Consider the following 15,710-nt stretch of genomic DNA (forward strand, 5'->3'; position numbering starts at 1 on the left):
CTTACTTGTTTAATTCCAGTATATATGTACAGTTTAATTCCAGTATATATTGTACATTCGCATGCAGGATTTTGTGTGCAAATGTTTTGAAATCAATTGGGTAAATGCCTAGTAGCATGATTGCTGATTTTATGGTAAGACTATATTTAGTTTTGTAAGAAACTGTCAAACTGTCTTCCAAAATGGCTGCACTTAATTTTGCATTTTACGTGAAGAATTATTAACTCATATGCATGTGGGGAAAAACTTTATGAACTCAAGTACAATGTTTATGTGCATTTCTTTTTGCCTTTAGTCTCAAAGTCTCTACACATTTCTAAAGTTATTTTAGTCAGCACCTTTCTACCTGTCCACTTCAATGAGGTTGTTTTATACATTGGTAATACAGTTAGACTCTCCTGTCATAGTTTGCATTTCTTCCTGGGATTTTCCAGCTTCCTAAATGATTTTTTAAAAAAGTTGCATGCATCAAGGTTCACTCTTTGTGCTGTAGTTTTGTGGGTTTTGACAAATGCATAATATCATGTACCTACCATTAAGGTATTATACTGAATATGATATGAATATGAGAGTTTTACCTCTAAAAAATCCCTTATACTTCACCCATTCTACCCTCCCTCCTCAGTCTGAATCCCTGGCAACCACTGATCTCTGTAGCTTTTTACTGTCTCTATAGTTTTGCCTTTTCCAGAATGTTATCTAATTGAAATCATACAGTATGTAGCCTTCTCAATCAGGCTTCTTTCACTTAACCATATGCATTAAGGTCTGTATATGTTTATGTGTGGCTTGGTAGCCATTTTGAATAACATTCCATTGTATGGATGTACTACAATTTTTTTAAGCCATTCACCCGCTTAAGGACATCTTAGTTGCTTCCAATTTGGGGTGATTACAAACAGAGCTGCTATAAACATTTGCATGCAGGATTTTGTGTGCATGTGTTTTCAAATCAATTGGGTAAATATCTAGTAGCATGATTGCTGATTGTATGGTAAAACTATATTTAGTTTTGTAAGAAACTGTCAAACGTCTTCCAAAATGGCTGTACTTAATTTTGCATTTTCACCAGCAATAAATAAGAGTTCCTTTTGCTTCACATCCTCTTAAGCATTTGGTATCATAATTTTTTGGATTTTGGCCATTCTAATTGGTGTGTAGTAGTATCTCGTTTTGTTTATTTTAATTTGTAATTTACCTAATGATATATCATGTTGAGCATCTCTTCTTATATACTTATATGCCATCTACATATCTATTTTTTGGTGAAATGTCCAGATCTTTTGCCCATTTTTAAATTGGGTTGTTGTTTCTTGTTCTTCAATTTAAGAGTTCTTTGGATATTTTGGAAGCAAGTCTTTTATCCAATATGTGTTTGTAATATTTTCTTCCAGTCTGTGGCCTGTCTTTTTATTCCCTTAACATGCCTTTTGTAGAAAAGTATTTTAAAATTTTTATAAAGTTCAACTTAGCAATTTTTTATTTCATGGATTGTGCTTTGATATTATCTAAAATCTCATTGCTGAACCTAAGGTCACCTAGATATTCTCCTGTATTTTCCTCTTGAAGTTTTATAGTTTTGCATTATCCATTTAGGTCTGTGATTTATGAGTTAAATTTTGTAAAAAGTATGAGGTCTGTAGCTAGGTTGCTTTTTTGTTGTTATTGCATATATACATTCATTTATTCTAGCACTGTTTATTAAAAAGGCTATCCTTGTGCTCCCTTCAGCAGCATATATACTAAAATTGGAATGACACAGAGAAGATTAGTATGGGCCCTGTGCAAAGATGACGTACAAATTTGTGAAGTGTTCCATATTTTTTTATTGGATGGTGCTGGTACAGATCTTTATAAAATAAAGCTACCAAGTAAATGCTTAAAAAAAAGGCTGTCCTTTCTCCATTGAATCGCCTTTGCTACTTTGTCAAAGATTTATTGTATTTGTGTAGGTCTATTTCTGGGCTCATCTGTTCTGTTCCATTGATCTATGTGTCTATTCTTTTGCCAGTACAACATTGTCTTGATTAATGTAGCTTTATAGTAAGCCTTGATATCAGATAGTGTGTCTTTCCGCCTTTTACTTCTTCAATATCATATTGAGTGTTCTAGGTTTTCTTCCTTTCCATACACTCTTTAGAATCAGTTTATTTATATCTAAGAAAACAACTTGCAGGAATTTTAATTGGGATTGCCTCAAAACTATGGATCAAGTTGGAAAGAATTGATGTCTTAACATATCATGTCTTCCAGTCCATGAACACAGACTATGTCTCCATTTACTTAGATGATCTTTGATTTCTTTTTTTTATTACAGGAGCCATGTAAATACCTTTATTTGAAATTTTCCAGGGAACAATCTCCAGTACCTCTAATTGAGACATACTTTTAAACTTAAGACAGGAAAATAATAGACCTTTGATAAAAGTAGTATAAATGGAGTTGTATCTCATAAATGCAATGACTCTTTCTAAGGACTTTGTGCATTCATTAATTTTATGATTATTGATTCAACCTTTAATATCAATAATATGCTCTGTTTTAGGAATTACAAATGTAGTGGGAGAACCAGACAAACCTGGTTCTTACACTCATGGGTGAGATGGACATTGAACAATGAACATGCAAGTAATTATATACTGTTATATTATGATAATTGCCAAGAGGGAAAGGATCTAGGTTCTATTAGAGAAAATTAACAGGTGTGGGGTTAATGTAGGTTGAGATCAGGACTTATCTGAGGTTCTAATATTTAAGCAGAATGCTGAAGGATATATAGGAATTAGCCAGATGAAGAGAGGAAGAGGGAGGGAGAGTATTCCAGGTAGAGAGAATAGCATGTACAATGGCCTAAAATAGTTGGATATCACCTTATATCCCTGGCCAAGCCCATGAACATTATCCCAGATACTTACCATTTCCATTATTTGTTGCTTTCTATCATATCTTAAATTAACTGTATTATACTTGTTCTCTGCCTTATAATTACCAGGTAGATGAAATGTTTTGATTTTCCCCTCTGATTAGGATTTACATATGTTAATATATTAATATGTGAAGATCACAAAGTGATCAAAATGTTCAAAAGGTGAAATTTATTAATAGATAATTATAATAATTTTATGCTGAAAATATATTTTTAAGTATTTCATGGTCATTTAACATTTCGTTTTTATAATTTCATGCTAGGAAAGAAGAGGACAAAAGGAGTTAGAAAGAGCCAAAGACACCAGGTATACGTAGGACTGTAGTATTAAATGTAATTCTCTTGGGCTGGTTCCAACTCTTGGCTACACAATGGAATACTACTCAGCTATAAAAACGAATGAAATACTGCCATTTGCAACAATATCTTCTTCCCCACCCCCCACCCCCGGGTTTTTTTGGTATATATACACAATGGAATATTACTCAGCTATAAAAACGAATGAAATTCTGCCATTTGCAACAACATGGATGGACCTTGAGAGAATAATATTAAGTGATACGAGTCAGGCAGAGAAAAAGAAATACCACATGTTCTCACTTATTGGTGGGAGCTAAAAATAAATAAATAAATTCACTCACACACAAAAAATAACTGGGGTGGGGGGGAAGAAGATATAACAACTACAATCCTTTGAAGTTGTTACAGCAAGCAAACGGAAAGGACATCGTTAGGTGGGAGGGGGGAGAGGGAGGAGGGAGGGAGGTTTCGGTGATGGACCATAATAATCAACCACATTGTATATCGACAAAATAAAAATTCAAAAAAATAAATAAATAAATAAATAAATGTAATTCTCTTAAGTTCTCTTTTGTCATTTACTAAGTGAAAGAAAGAGACTTGGGTGCAAAACTGGTGAGGGGTTAAAAGTAGGATGTTGTGGTCCAGGCTCTTGATGAAGCTGAGTCCCAAAAGGAAACAGATGGCACACTCAGAAGAGGAAAATTTGGGGTACTTTATATACAAAGAGACTATTTTCAAAGGTGCATGTGTTCAGGAATCTGTTTTTTGTTGGTTTTTTTTAACCTCTTTATTGAGGTATGATGACATAAAAAAGCTGTAGATATTTAATGTATACATTTGATGTGTTTAGAGATAGGTATATACCCATGAAGCCATCAGTCATTACTCAGTGCCGTAAACGTATCCATCACCTCCAAAGGTTTCTCCCATCCCCCCCGTTTTTCCTTTTGTGGTAAGAACACTTACCGTAAGATCTACCCTCTTACCAAATGTTTAAGTATACACCACAGTATTGTTAATCACAGCCCCTAGATTATACAGTAGATCTCCAGATCTTATTTATTTTGCATAACTGAAACTTTGTACCCTTTGACAAACACCTCCATTTCTCTCTCTCCTCAGCCGCTTGCAACCACCATTCCATTCTCTGCTTCTATGTGTTTGACTTTTCAAAGTTGCACATGTTAAGTGAGATCACGCAGTATTTGTTTTTTTGTGTCTGGTTTATTTCACTTAGCATAATGTACTACAGGTCATCCATGTTGTTGCAAATGGCAGGATTTACTTCTTTTTTAAGACTGAATTTGTATATTAGTTCTAACAGTTTTTTGGTAGGATCTATAGGGTTTCCTACATAGGAGATCATGTCATCTGCAAACAAATTTTTACCTCCTCTTTTCTGATTTTGATGCTTTTTATTTCGTTTCCTAATTGCTCTGGCTAAAACTTACAGTACAGTGCTTAATAGGAGAGGTGAGAGTAGGCATCCTTGCCTTGTTCTGGAATTTAGAGGAAAAGCCTTTCACCTTTGAGTATGATGTTAGCTATGGGATTTTCATAAATGGACTTTATTTTGTTGAGTTAAATTCTTCTATACCTAATTTGTTTGAAAAGGTGTTGAATTTTGTCAGGTACTTTTCCTGGATCTATCGAGATGACTATGATTTTTATCCTTATTCTATTAATGTGGTATAGCATATTTGTTGATTTGCATATGTTGAAACATTCTTGCATTCCAAAGATAAATCCTGCTTAGTCATGGTGTATGATTCTTTTTATGTGCTGTTGTATTTGGTTTGGTAGTATTTTGTTGAGGATTTTTACATTAGGGATATCGACTGTAGTTTTCTTTTCTTCTAGTGTTTTTATCTGGCTTTGGTATCAGAGTGATACCAAAGAATAAGTTCTATATTTTGGAAATTTTAATAAGGATTGGTATTAACTCTTGTTTAAATGTTTGCTAGAATTTTCCTATGGATCCGTCTCGTCCTGGGCTTTTCTTTGTTGGGAATTTTTTAATCATTCCTTCAGTCTCCTTATTTGTTATTGGTGTGTTCAAGCTTTCTATTTCTTCTTGATTCTGTCTTGGTAAGTTATATGTTTCTAGGAATTTGTCCATTTCTTCTAGGTTGTGTAATTGTTTGTAATAGTTTTTATGATACTTTTTATATTATAAAAAGTGGGGTCAGTTGTAATGTTTCTTCTTTCATTTCTGTTTTTGTCTTCTCTTTTTTCAGACTAGCCAAGGATTTGTTGATTTGGGTTTTTTTCCCCTAAAAAACAAACTCTTACTTTTATCAGCTTTTAAATTGTTTTTCAATTCCCTGTTTCATTTATTTCTGCTTTAATCTTTATTATTTCCTTTCTTCTGCCAATTTTGGGTTTAGCTGTTTTCTTTTTTTTCCTCCTAGTTTCTTGAGGTATAAAGTTAGATTGTTTGAGATCTTTTTTCTTTTTTAATGCATTTATCGCTGTAAACTTTCCTCTTATTCTGCTTTTGCTGCATCCCATAAGTTTTCTATGTTATGTTTTCGTTTTTGTTTGTCTTGATATTTTACAATTTCTGTGTTGATTTCTTTATTTGAGTGTTATTTAATTTCCATGTATTTGTGAATTTTCCATTTTCTTTGTATTATTGATTCTTAGTTTCATTTCACTGTGATAAAAAAATGATTTAATTTTCTTAAATTTGTATAGACTTGTATTGTGATCTATCTAGCATGTGATCTATCCTGGAGAATGTTTGATGTGCACTTGAGAAGAATGATTATTCTATTGCAGTTGAGTCTTATGTTTTGTATATCTGTGCTAGGTCCATTTGGTCTGTACTGTTGTTCACTTCTGCTATTTACTAATTTATTTTGCCTGGATAATCTATCCATTATAGAGAGCAGGGTACCAAAGCATCCAATTATTGTGTTGATATTTTCCCCTTCAGATCTGTCAATGTTTGCATTATCGTCTTAGATGCTTTGATGTTGGGTGCATATTTTTTATAAGTATTATATCTTTCTGTTGAACTGACATCATTATATAATACCTTCTTTGTCTTTTTTGACAGTTTTTGAGTTAATATCTAGTTTCTTTGTGTAACTATAGCCACCCCTGCTCTTTTGGTTACAATTTGCATGGAATACTTCTCAACCCCTTCACTTTCAGCCTATGTGTGTTGGGCTAAATCTAAGGTGAGTCTCTTGTAGACAGTATATAGATGGGGTTTTTTTGTTGGTTTTCTTTTTTTTTATCCATTCAGTGATTCTTTGTCTTTCAGTTGGGGAGTTTGGTCCATTTATATTTGAAGTAATTTTTAATAAGCAGGGATTTACTATTGCCATTTTGTTCATTGTCTCTGTTTTGTGTTTCTCTTGTTCCTGTCATCTTCCATTATATATATATTTTTTGTTACTATATTAGTCTGTTTCTGTTGCTTATAACAGTAATAACTGAAACTGGTAATTTATAAGAAAATTAACTTTATTACTCACAGTTTTGGAGGCTGGGAAGTCCAAAGTCCAGGGAACACATCTGGTGAGACCCTTGTTGGTGGGTAGTGACTCTTCACAGCAAAGCAGAGTGTCACATGGCAGATGGTGGAAATAGAGAGCTAACTCCTCACTCCTCCTTTTAAAGCCCTCGGAACCATGCCCATGACCACCATTAAACATCAGTGGAATAATCTATTTACTTGGGCATGGTCCTCATCATCTAATCACCTCTTCTTTTCTAGGTTCATCTCCTTTCTCTATAGTAGAACTTGCCAGTTTGCCACCATGGAGGATATAAGTCTGACTAACAGTCTTCTTGAAGCTGAGGCATAGGAGGAAACTATACTATTTAACATATATATTTTTCTTCAGTATTTTTGCCTCCCTGCACTTGTTCCATACTCTATGACTTGCCTAATGTTTCCAAATATAATGTCTCTTTGGTTCAGTTTTCTTAGAGTGGAAGACTCTTTTCTCATTCCAGGGAAGTAGAGAGGTAGTCGTCTAGCTGAGCAAGATATATCTTTGGAGGTATAAGCGATTACGGAAAGTGAACTAGGGTTTAGTCACTCCTTACATAGACTTTCAAATAATCATTCTTATTTCAGCCCCCCTGCCCTTATCCCTCTAATTTTCAGAGGTATCAGGTTCCCCTCATTTGTGAACATATCTTGCTTCTGTTGTTTCTTTTTTTCCAAATAAGCAGATGTAATTGGTCTGTCTCTGCTCTACTTGGTTCATTATCTCTCATCCATCTCTTTTTCATTTTCTAAAATTTTGTTGATACCTCATTTGTCATGTGGAATCCTCTCTAGTTTTCTTTTTCCTGGTTGGTGTATATGATTTTTACTTACTTACTTTGATTGTAGTGGTATTTAGGAAATGGAAATGAATGTAACATGCATTTAATTTGTCATATCTAACCAGGAGAACCCTGCATTTTTAAAAGCTCATCTATTTTTATTTTTAAGGAAGGCATCTGATTGGCAACTGTGTGAGATCAGAGCCCTGGGAATAATGACTAAATCTGTCCTAAGTTTCTTTGTCTCTGTTTTTTACTGATTGTATTATGTAGCCTCTGTATGCATACAAAGTAGTCATTGATGGAAGTTATTTCATTGTGATGTGTCTTCCCAAATGGTACTTGATTGTTCAAAATAAAGTATTTGGGAGAGAGTGTCATATGAGATACACTGTAAGAACATTGAATATAAGGCAAACTTATTTTTTATAAGGAAAAATATTGGGGGATGGGGTGAAACTTACCTTATATTCAGGAATTCATAGTAAATACAAGGGAGTACTTGACTAGTAGGAAGATAAGTTAAGGGAAAAAGAACTAGGGTAAGATAAACATGGTAAATGCCAATAGGAGATATGAATGAAACAGAATAGAGAAGCTTCAAAAAATATATGGACTTAACCCCTGTTTCATGGATTTTTATTTGTAGGTGAAATATTAGATTATTTCAAGAGTTGGAGCTGAATCTAATATTAAATAATGGCAACAGGTGACGTAAAAAGAAGCTTACGGAACCTAGAACAAGTGCTTCGCTTGCTAAATTATCCTAAAGAGGTGGATTGCGCAGGGTAAGCTATAATATCAAACTTAATTGTGTTCTTTTTGCTAGTGATTTGAGGTAATATTTGACATGGGGTGGGGGGGAGTACCTAACCAAAAATGCAGATTTTATCTAGGTCGTATTTAAATTTACTTTGAAATGATTAAAATATTTGAGTAATTAGGGAATTATAGTAGTTTTTTTCTAAGCATGAATTAATGAAAAATTCCAGCCCAAGATATTTAAAATACCATTTAGAAGTATAGTATATGTCAGCATAAGGTATGATTTCTGTATGGCTTTTAAGCTCATAGAAGAATAATGGATTTCATCAGTTATATAATCTACCACCCTCTCACATTCAGTTGGATGGTATTTCTTATTTTTAAATATATCCAGAATGAGCAGACATTGCTGCTGTTTCTTGTCAGTCTGTTTCTTTGTTTATTCCTTTTATGGAGGATATGTTTTATAAATTTAAGCCATGTGTTCTTTTTGATATGGAAGATTGTAATTAGTAGATTTCTCATGCCAAGCTATACTATGTTTGAAGATCGTTATTAAGATATTCCATTTAACAGACCCCACTTTAATCCTTTCAATTTAGCTTTCATTTTTCTTTCTTTTTAAAAAAATTTAATTAAGATAATTTATGGTTTAAAGAAAAACAAGATATTGAACAGTTTATAACATATTTAAAATAAAAACATGTATGGCAACAATAGTGCACAGATGATAGTAATAGAAATATACTTTTGTTAGAATTTTTCATTATCTGTAAGCAATAGAATATTTGAAGGTACACTGAGAAATTTATTATGAACATTGTAAACCTCAGAGCAGCCACTAAAATAACACAAAATTGAACAGCCAATAAGCCAAAGTGAAGATGGAAGGAAATATTAAAATTTCTCATTTAATCCAAAAAGAGTCTGAAGACTGGGAGAAAAACTTAGAACAATTATTAAGATGTTAGATGTAAATGTAACCTTATCAATAATTACATTAAATGTAAATTGTCCAGGAACTCCAATTAAAAGCCAGATTATCAAAATGGTTAGAGCAGGATGCACTATATCCTATCTATTATCAACCCACGTAAACATAAAGACAAATAGGTTAAACATAATAAAGTAGAAACGGATATGATTGCCAACCCACACAAAAGCTTGAGTTGTTATATTGATATCTAAAGAGTAGACTTCTGAACAACTAATAATACATGGATAAAATACCAATGATACCAAGAATAAAGAGGGCCTATTGTAATGGTAAAGGAGTAAGTTTTCAAAAAGATCTAACCATCCCAAGTCCATTTTTCAACTATGTCTTACTTGCTTTTGTAGAATATAGAAACATACATTTCTCCTGTATTCATGCCAATCTAATATGGTACTCTTGTCATTCTCTATCCCTTAATACTTTCATTTCTTTATAGCACTTATCCTTACCTCACTGATTGATTGATTAAATATTTCCCTTCAGCTTAAAAGAATGTAAACTGAAGTCTGTAACTTTGTTTTGTTCACTGCAGTATCCCCACATCTAGAATTGTTCTTGGCACATATTAAGAGGAGGTTAGACATTTATTGAATGAATGAGTGTCAAGGGACAAGTCCAGGTTAGGCCTATGTTCAAGTAGTAGAGCGAAACTTGGTTAAACCAACTAAGTAGAATACTTAAGTAAAGGGTTTTACAAATAAGAATGGATATTCTAATTGTATGCTAGGGAGAGCTAACCCCAAGAGAAGGCTGCAAAGGAAAGGACAGTGCGGAAAGTAAGGAGTTTATCTCTAATTACTATTATTTTAGACATTATATGTGGGAAGCAGAAGGTATGAAATAAATGTAATCCAACATGTGTACCAGTCATTTCGGTTCCTCAAAATAGGAAAATCTCATCTAGAACTTTCAGGGACTTAACCAGTTTGAGTAGCCAAGTTTTCTCCACCACTGTAAACATCAACATCTTAACACATTTTAGATAGGAATAATTCTAAAATATATGGATAGTCTCTTGTTTTCTGAGTACAGTGTTTAAACATTTAATTTTCTTATTGACCCAAGAGCATCATTAAGAACAGTAATTTTTAAATTAGTCTTTAACATATTAATATCTGAAGGGTCTATTGAGATAGATAATGCTACTTGCTTCTTCCATAGAGAGACTCAGATTGTTACCCTTTCCCTACCACACACACAAGTATACACACAACACCTCCCACTTATTTTGATTCTTTCTACTTTTTCACATTTTTAAATTTTTTCTTGCTATTTGCTGTTTTTTTGTGTTAATATGCCAAATTGTAATATCTGTTTTTCTTATTGTTTCTAATCTGCTAAGTCCTTAGAAATTACATAACCACAGTTTTGAGGCCTGGCTGTCATCTATTCGTAATGTGCATAAACTAAACAGATTTTACTATTTAGAGGTATTTTTTTCATTTCCTGTTTTTTGGACTGTATTCCAGATAGACAAGGTGGCCAGAGCAGTTTTCTCATTGGGTAAAATATTATTGTACCCATAAAAAAGCATCAAAGAGAAACAATTTATATTTGCCTTGAAAAACAAAATTCAATGTTATCATCATATATTTGTTCTCTGCCTTATTACAAATTTTGGTGGGGATAGGGAGATTTATGTACAAATCTTAAATTCCATGGAAAACATGTTTTATGTAAGTACAGTATTACTTCAGTTGAACAAATGTAAGTGGCTAATTGGACAATACCTCTTGTGCTTTGTTGTGGAAGAATCAGTGAAGGTACTTCACACTGAGAAAATAAGTAGACAATTAGAAAACACTACAAAACAGAGTGTGAGGTAATAGATACTGTATACCCTGGGAGTTATTCAGGGAGAGATCAGTATGGACCAGAAAGTTGAGGATGGCTTCATGGAAGACTTGAGACTTAATACACGATTCATAAAGAATGAATGACACCTGGATAGGCAGAGAAGAGTGGGATACCTTTCTATGCTGGAGGAATTAGTATAAGCTTAAGTATAAATTTTGAATGAGGGCTGGCCCTGTGGCTCACTCGGGAGAGTGCGGCTCTGGTAGCACTGAGGCCGCAGGTTCGGATCCTATATAGGGATGGCCGGTACGTTCACTGGCTGAGCATGGTGCGGACAGGGTTGCAATCCCCTTACCAGTCAGAAAAAAAAAAAAAATTTTTTTTTGAATGAGCTGTAAGTGGAATATTGCAAACTGCTCAGCCTAGTCACAGCCCTGTTTTTGTCATCTGTAACTTACAATTCATTAGATTTACCTTTGCAAGTTTGTGGTAGAGTGCAAATGAGGTAATGTAACAAGTGTTTGCAAAACCATAAAGTGTGCTTCAATACTGTAAGGCCGTACATATTTTTTATTAGTAGGAGAAAATGGAGTAGACTGAATTAAGACTAAGCTTTGAAAAAATCAGTATTTTCTATGGTAAATAGACTGTGGGTACTAGAGAGCTATAGTAAGATTTTGAGCAGATAAACAATAGTATTTCATAGTAGTCTGGCTAGACTGGTTTAGAGGAAGTGATGGAATCTAGAAGGTCTTGTGTATCATCTAATTATTATGGATATAGTGTTAAACTGCAAATTATTGACAACATTTCTAATATTTCCTTGATAATCCAACTTCGTAGAAGTCTTAAATTAAAAATCTTTTTCTTTTTTCCTTAACAGTTTGATAAAGGGAGATACAGCAGCATCTTTGCCCATCATCAGCTATTCTCTTACCTCATATTCACCTTATGTAACAGAACTTCTGATGGAATCCAATATAGAACTCATAGGAAAGAATGACTTACGCTTTATAGATGGTGTCTATAAGGTATTTTGAGTTTATGAAACTAATTATTTTAGAAGCTATTAAATGATTTTTTAAAATTTGAATTTCATTAATAAGTTCCTTAATATATGCAGCATGTATAGTTGACAGAATATTTTTATATACATTTATCTCATTTAAATGCAGACCCTTCTGGCTGGTTAGCTCAGTTGGTTAGAGTGTGGTGTTACAACACCAAGGTCAAGGGTTTGGATCCTGTACCAGCCAGCAGCCAAAAAAAAAAAAAATGCAGTCTCTTTTGAAATCAAAATGCAATTCAGGTTTGCTTTGCAAATGTTTACTACTTTAATAAATATGGCAACTGGTAAACATTTGTCATTGGCTATCATTTGCCCTTTTTGTATCAAATTTTAGTAAAATTTGGTATACTGTCAGAGGTTCGAGAGAAATGTGATTATATTTAGTGAAAGTTATAGTTAATTATGAGTTAATGTAGTTGTTTGTAAAAGGGAACTAAAACTTTGACAGAAGTATTATGTTCTTTGAAGTCTGAGACCATATCTTAGGTCTATCCTAGTATACTTGTACTGTATGTGTATAGAATTTAATCTCTTATTTATTTATTTATTCATATTTGATTTTTAAAATACCCTCCTTTTATCATTAATTTTTGCTCAAGTACTGTGGGTTTTTTAAGCATTGTTTTTAATGATGAAGCCCATTTATCAAATATAATCTTTTAAAAAATAAGTGGAGTTGCATTTGATGAAATGGGAGCTTTTATATACAGTCTCTGTTTAATCTTCCTGTTCTTTGCCTTTCATCCCAGAAAGCTTCTGTGGAAGCCTGAGAGAGATCTTGTAAGAAATTCTGGGTTTCCACAGAATAGAATTTGTAAACTACTGTTTTAATCTATTTCTGTCATTTTACAAATGAGAAATTGAAACTAAAAGGTCTACTGATTTGTCTAAAAATCACATAGTGGAAGAATTATAAACAAAAAGAGCTATGGTTTTCTGACATCTGATAGCTAGGGAGTTTTTCTAGTACGTACGAAGATATTTGAACTTTTTGATGATTGACTATATTTTTTCATCTCTCTGTGCAGCTGTCTTTTCTCTGGCACATCCTTAGCTACCTGTTTGCTACCTGGATACTTTTCTTACTTGCTCATGACTCACACCAGCCCTATAAATCTCTTTATTACCCTTTAGTTAATGGCTTGATCCTCTTTGTCCTCTCAAAGGTGAGAGGACATTACTTTCATTACTTACCTGACATAAATGGCTTCCTAGGCATTTATCATTTTGGATTTTAGAAATAAATTGTTCCTGATTATTATATCGATCCATTTTCTCTTTGCAGCTTCTTCGTGATCAATTTCATTATAAACCAATTTTGACGAAAAAGCAATTTATCCAATGTGGGTTTGCAGAATGGAAAATACAGATTGTTTGTGATGTTTTGAATTGTGTGATGAAAAAGCACAAGGAATTAAGTAGTCATGAGAAGGTAATTTTATGAGTAAATTTAATGCTAATTTATGCTAAGTGGCCCAGTATTTTAATGTATAAAGTCAGTACTTTAGACAGCAAATTATTGATTGCATAGTACAGTTATTATATTATTCACAGATTTAAGTAACCTTATAAAGCTTTATTTTTTAAAAATTTTTTGCCTTAAATACTAGTCATTTGTTTTTAAACATCTGTGACTTGGAACTGCTAGTCCTAAACTAACAGTTCAGACATAATACATTTTCATCACTTCTTAGTTTTTAAAAGACATGTAGTCTCATGTCTCATTATTTTGTTAGTTATATTTCATATATGAAAATCTAAATGATAATGGAATTTAAATATACATTATGTTTTCACACAAAATTTATTATGTCTAATACTTTCTTTTAGACCCCATCACAGCAAAGAAAGAAGATCAGCTGTGGTAAGTCAGAACCTTCTTCGAACAATGAGAAAATATCTGCAGAGGCTGTTGGCATTGACATCACTGGCAGGTTTATGACTTCAGGAAAGGTAAGAAAATACAAAGAAAATATGTCATATAGTTTAAGACTTATCTGTCTAATTAATTCAATATATAGGGTTCACTTTTCTGACTGACACCTGGTGAAAGATTCTAGTCAGATATTACTAGAGTGCAAGGGATATTTAACAGTGTATACCATTGTCTTGGGAACATTCCTAAAGTTATATCAGGATAGAAATATAAAATTGAACAGCTTTCTCTTTATGTTTCTTTTTTTTTTGTCTTTTTCCGTGTCCGGCAATGGATCGCAACCCTCAGTGTCGCCCCCGTACCGGACCGGGACCAGCAATGGGATCGCAACCCTCTGTGTTGCTCCCGCACCTCGCTCAGCCAGTGAGCGGGAACCGGTCTGCATGTGGGATCCGAACCCTCGGGCGGGAGCGCCACCGCGCTTCCCAAGCGGCGCACTATCCAGTGCGCCACCGGGCCGGCCCCTCTTTATGTTTCTTATTTCTACTTCTGCCTCATTTCCCATATAGAATAGTGGTGATTTAGAAAGATTATATTATGCAGTCATCTACATTTACTTTTAATTATGGATTTTTTTTTTCTTCCTAAAACATGGGAACATATGATGAGCCTACCATTAGTAATAGTGATAAGTTATGATGGTTCATTTACATATGTTCATTATTTCTTTAACCAGGAGTATGAATTATCTAATGACTGGTAGTCCCTAAACCTGGAATCTGGTTGTGGATTAGTGTTTTGAATATGTTCTCATTGTTGATAGATAATTCTTCGCCTTTGTCTGTTTTGAGCACCTGTAGCTAAATGAGTCCAATGTATTTTGAGATAACTCTATCTCCAAGGGAGATTTAAGCTAAAATATTATTTTATAATGATAAATATATACTTCTAGCTGTCTTCCATCTGAGAAAAACTCTGAGAATGAAGCATAGAATACCAGATGAACAATCAATATGTAATTAGATGATAAAAGATGTGATAGTGACTGACTGAAGTAAAATCTAGAGAATTATTTCTGCCCTAATCTAAAATATACCAGTTATATAAATATAATCTGTGGATACTTTTATACCTTTTGTTTTTAAGTGAAATTTTACTATGAAGAAAAGACTCTTAGGCCAATAACATTTTGTTTTTTAATGTGCCTATTTTGCTCTAGGTAATAAGGTCAGTACGAAAAATGAATTATAAAAAACATCATTTTTTAATCAGTGCCCATAGTTCTTGTCTACTAGAATCTCTAGCTTGTCTAACTCTTTTTAGCTATACATGGTCTTATTTTTTAACTGTTCAATGATTTATGTCTTGTATCTTTCTCCAACTAGAATATATATAAAACCACAGATTATCTTATACTTATTTTTTTACCTTCGTTGTGCTTAACACAGGATTAGGTACACTGTAAGCACTTATTGAGCATGAGTTGATATAACAAAAAGTACTTTTCAATCTTCTATTTCAGTATGGGGGTTGAAGGGTAATCTAAATTGCCCTAACAAAGAAAAATGCAAAATTTCAAGACATTAGACTTATTTTTAATTTTCTTTAACCAAGTTTTTTCTGTTATCCATCAAAATTGAGTGAATTACATCTGATCTTTTTTTTTTTTTTTTTTTTTTTTTTTTTTTTT

General features: G+C 33.1%; 1 protein-coding gene across 2 annotated transcripts in view; it reads left to right on the top strand.

The window, feature by feature from the left end:
- Nucleotides 1-3,195: 3,195 nt before the first annotated feature.
- Nucleotides 3,196-15,710, top strand: part of CEP44 (centrosomal protein 44kDa) — a 23,017-nt gene continuing 10,502 nt past the window's right edge. Inside the window, exons 1-5 of one of the 2 annotated variants that reach the window (XM_008566330.1) lie at nt 3,196-3,233; nt 8,166-8,304; nt 11,959-12,106; nt 13,430-13,576; nt 13,975-14,097. In XM_008566330.1, coding sequence (XP_008564552.1) covers nt 8,216-8,304; nt 11,959-12,106; nt 13,430-13,576; nt 13,975-14,097 — 507 coding nt within the window. In that variant the 5' untranslated portion in view covers nt 3,196-3,233; nt 8,166-8,215. Of the gene's footprint in view, nt 3,234-6,333; nt 6,415-8,165; nt 8,305-11,958; nt 12,107-13,429; nt 13,577-13,974; nt 14,098-15,710 lie in introns of those variants that run through there. The other variant, XM_008566332.1, reaches the window with a different exon arrangement.

Source organism: Galeopterus variegatus, unplaced genomic scaffold (genome assembly GCF_000696425.1).
Source record: "Galeopterus variegatus unplaced genomic scaffold, G_variegatus-3.0.2 Scaffold235, whole genome shotgun sequence".
Classification (NCBI taxonomy): domain Eukaryota; kingdom Metazoa; phylum Chordata; class Mammalia; order Dermoptera; family Cynocephalidae; genus Galeopterus; species Galeopterus variegatus.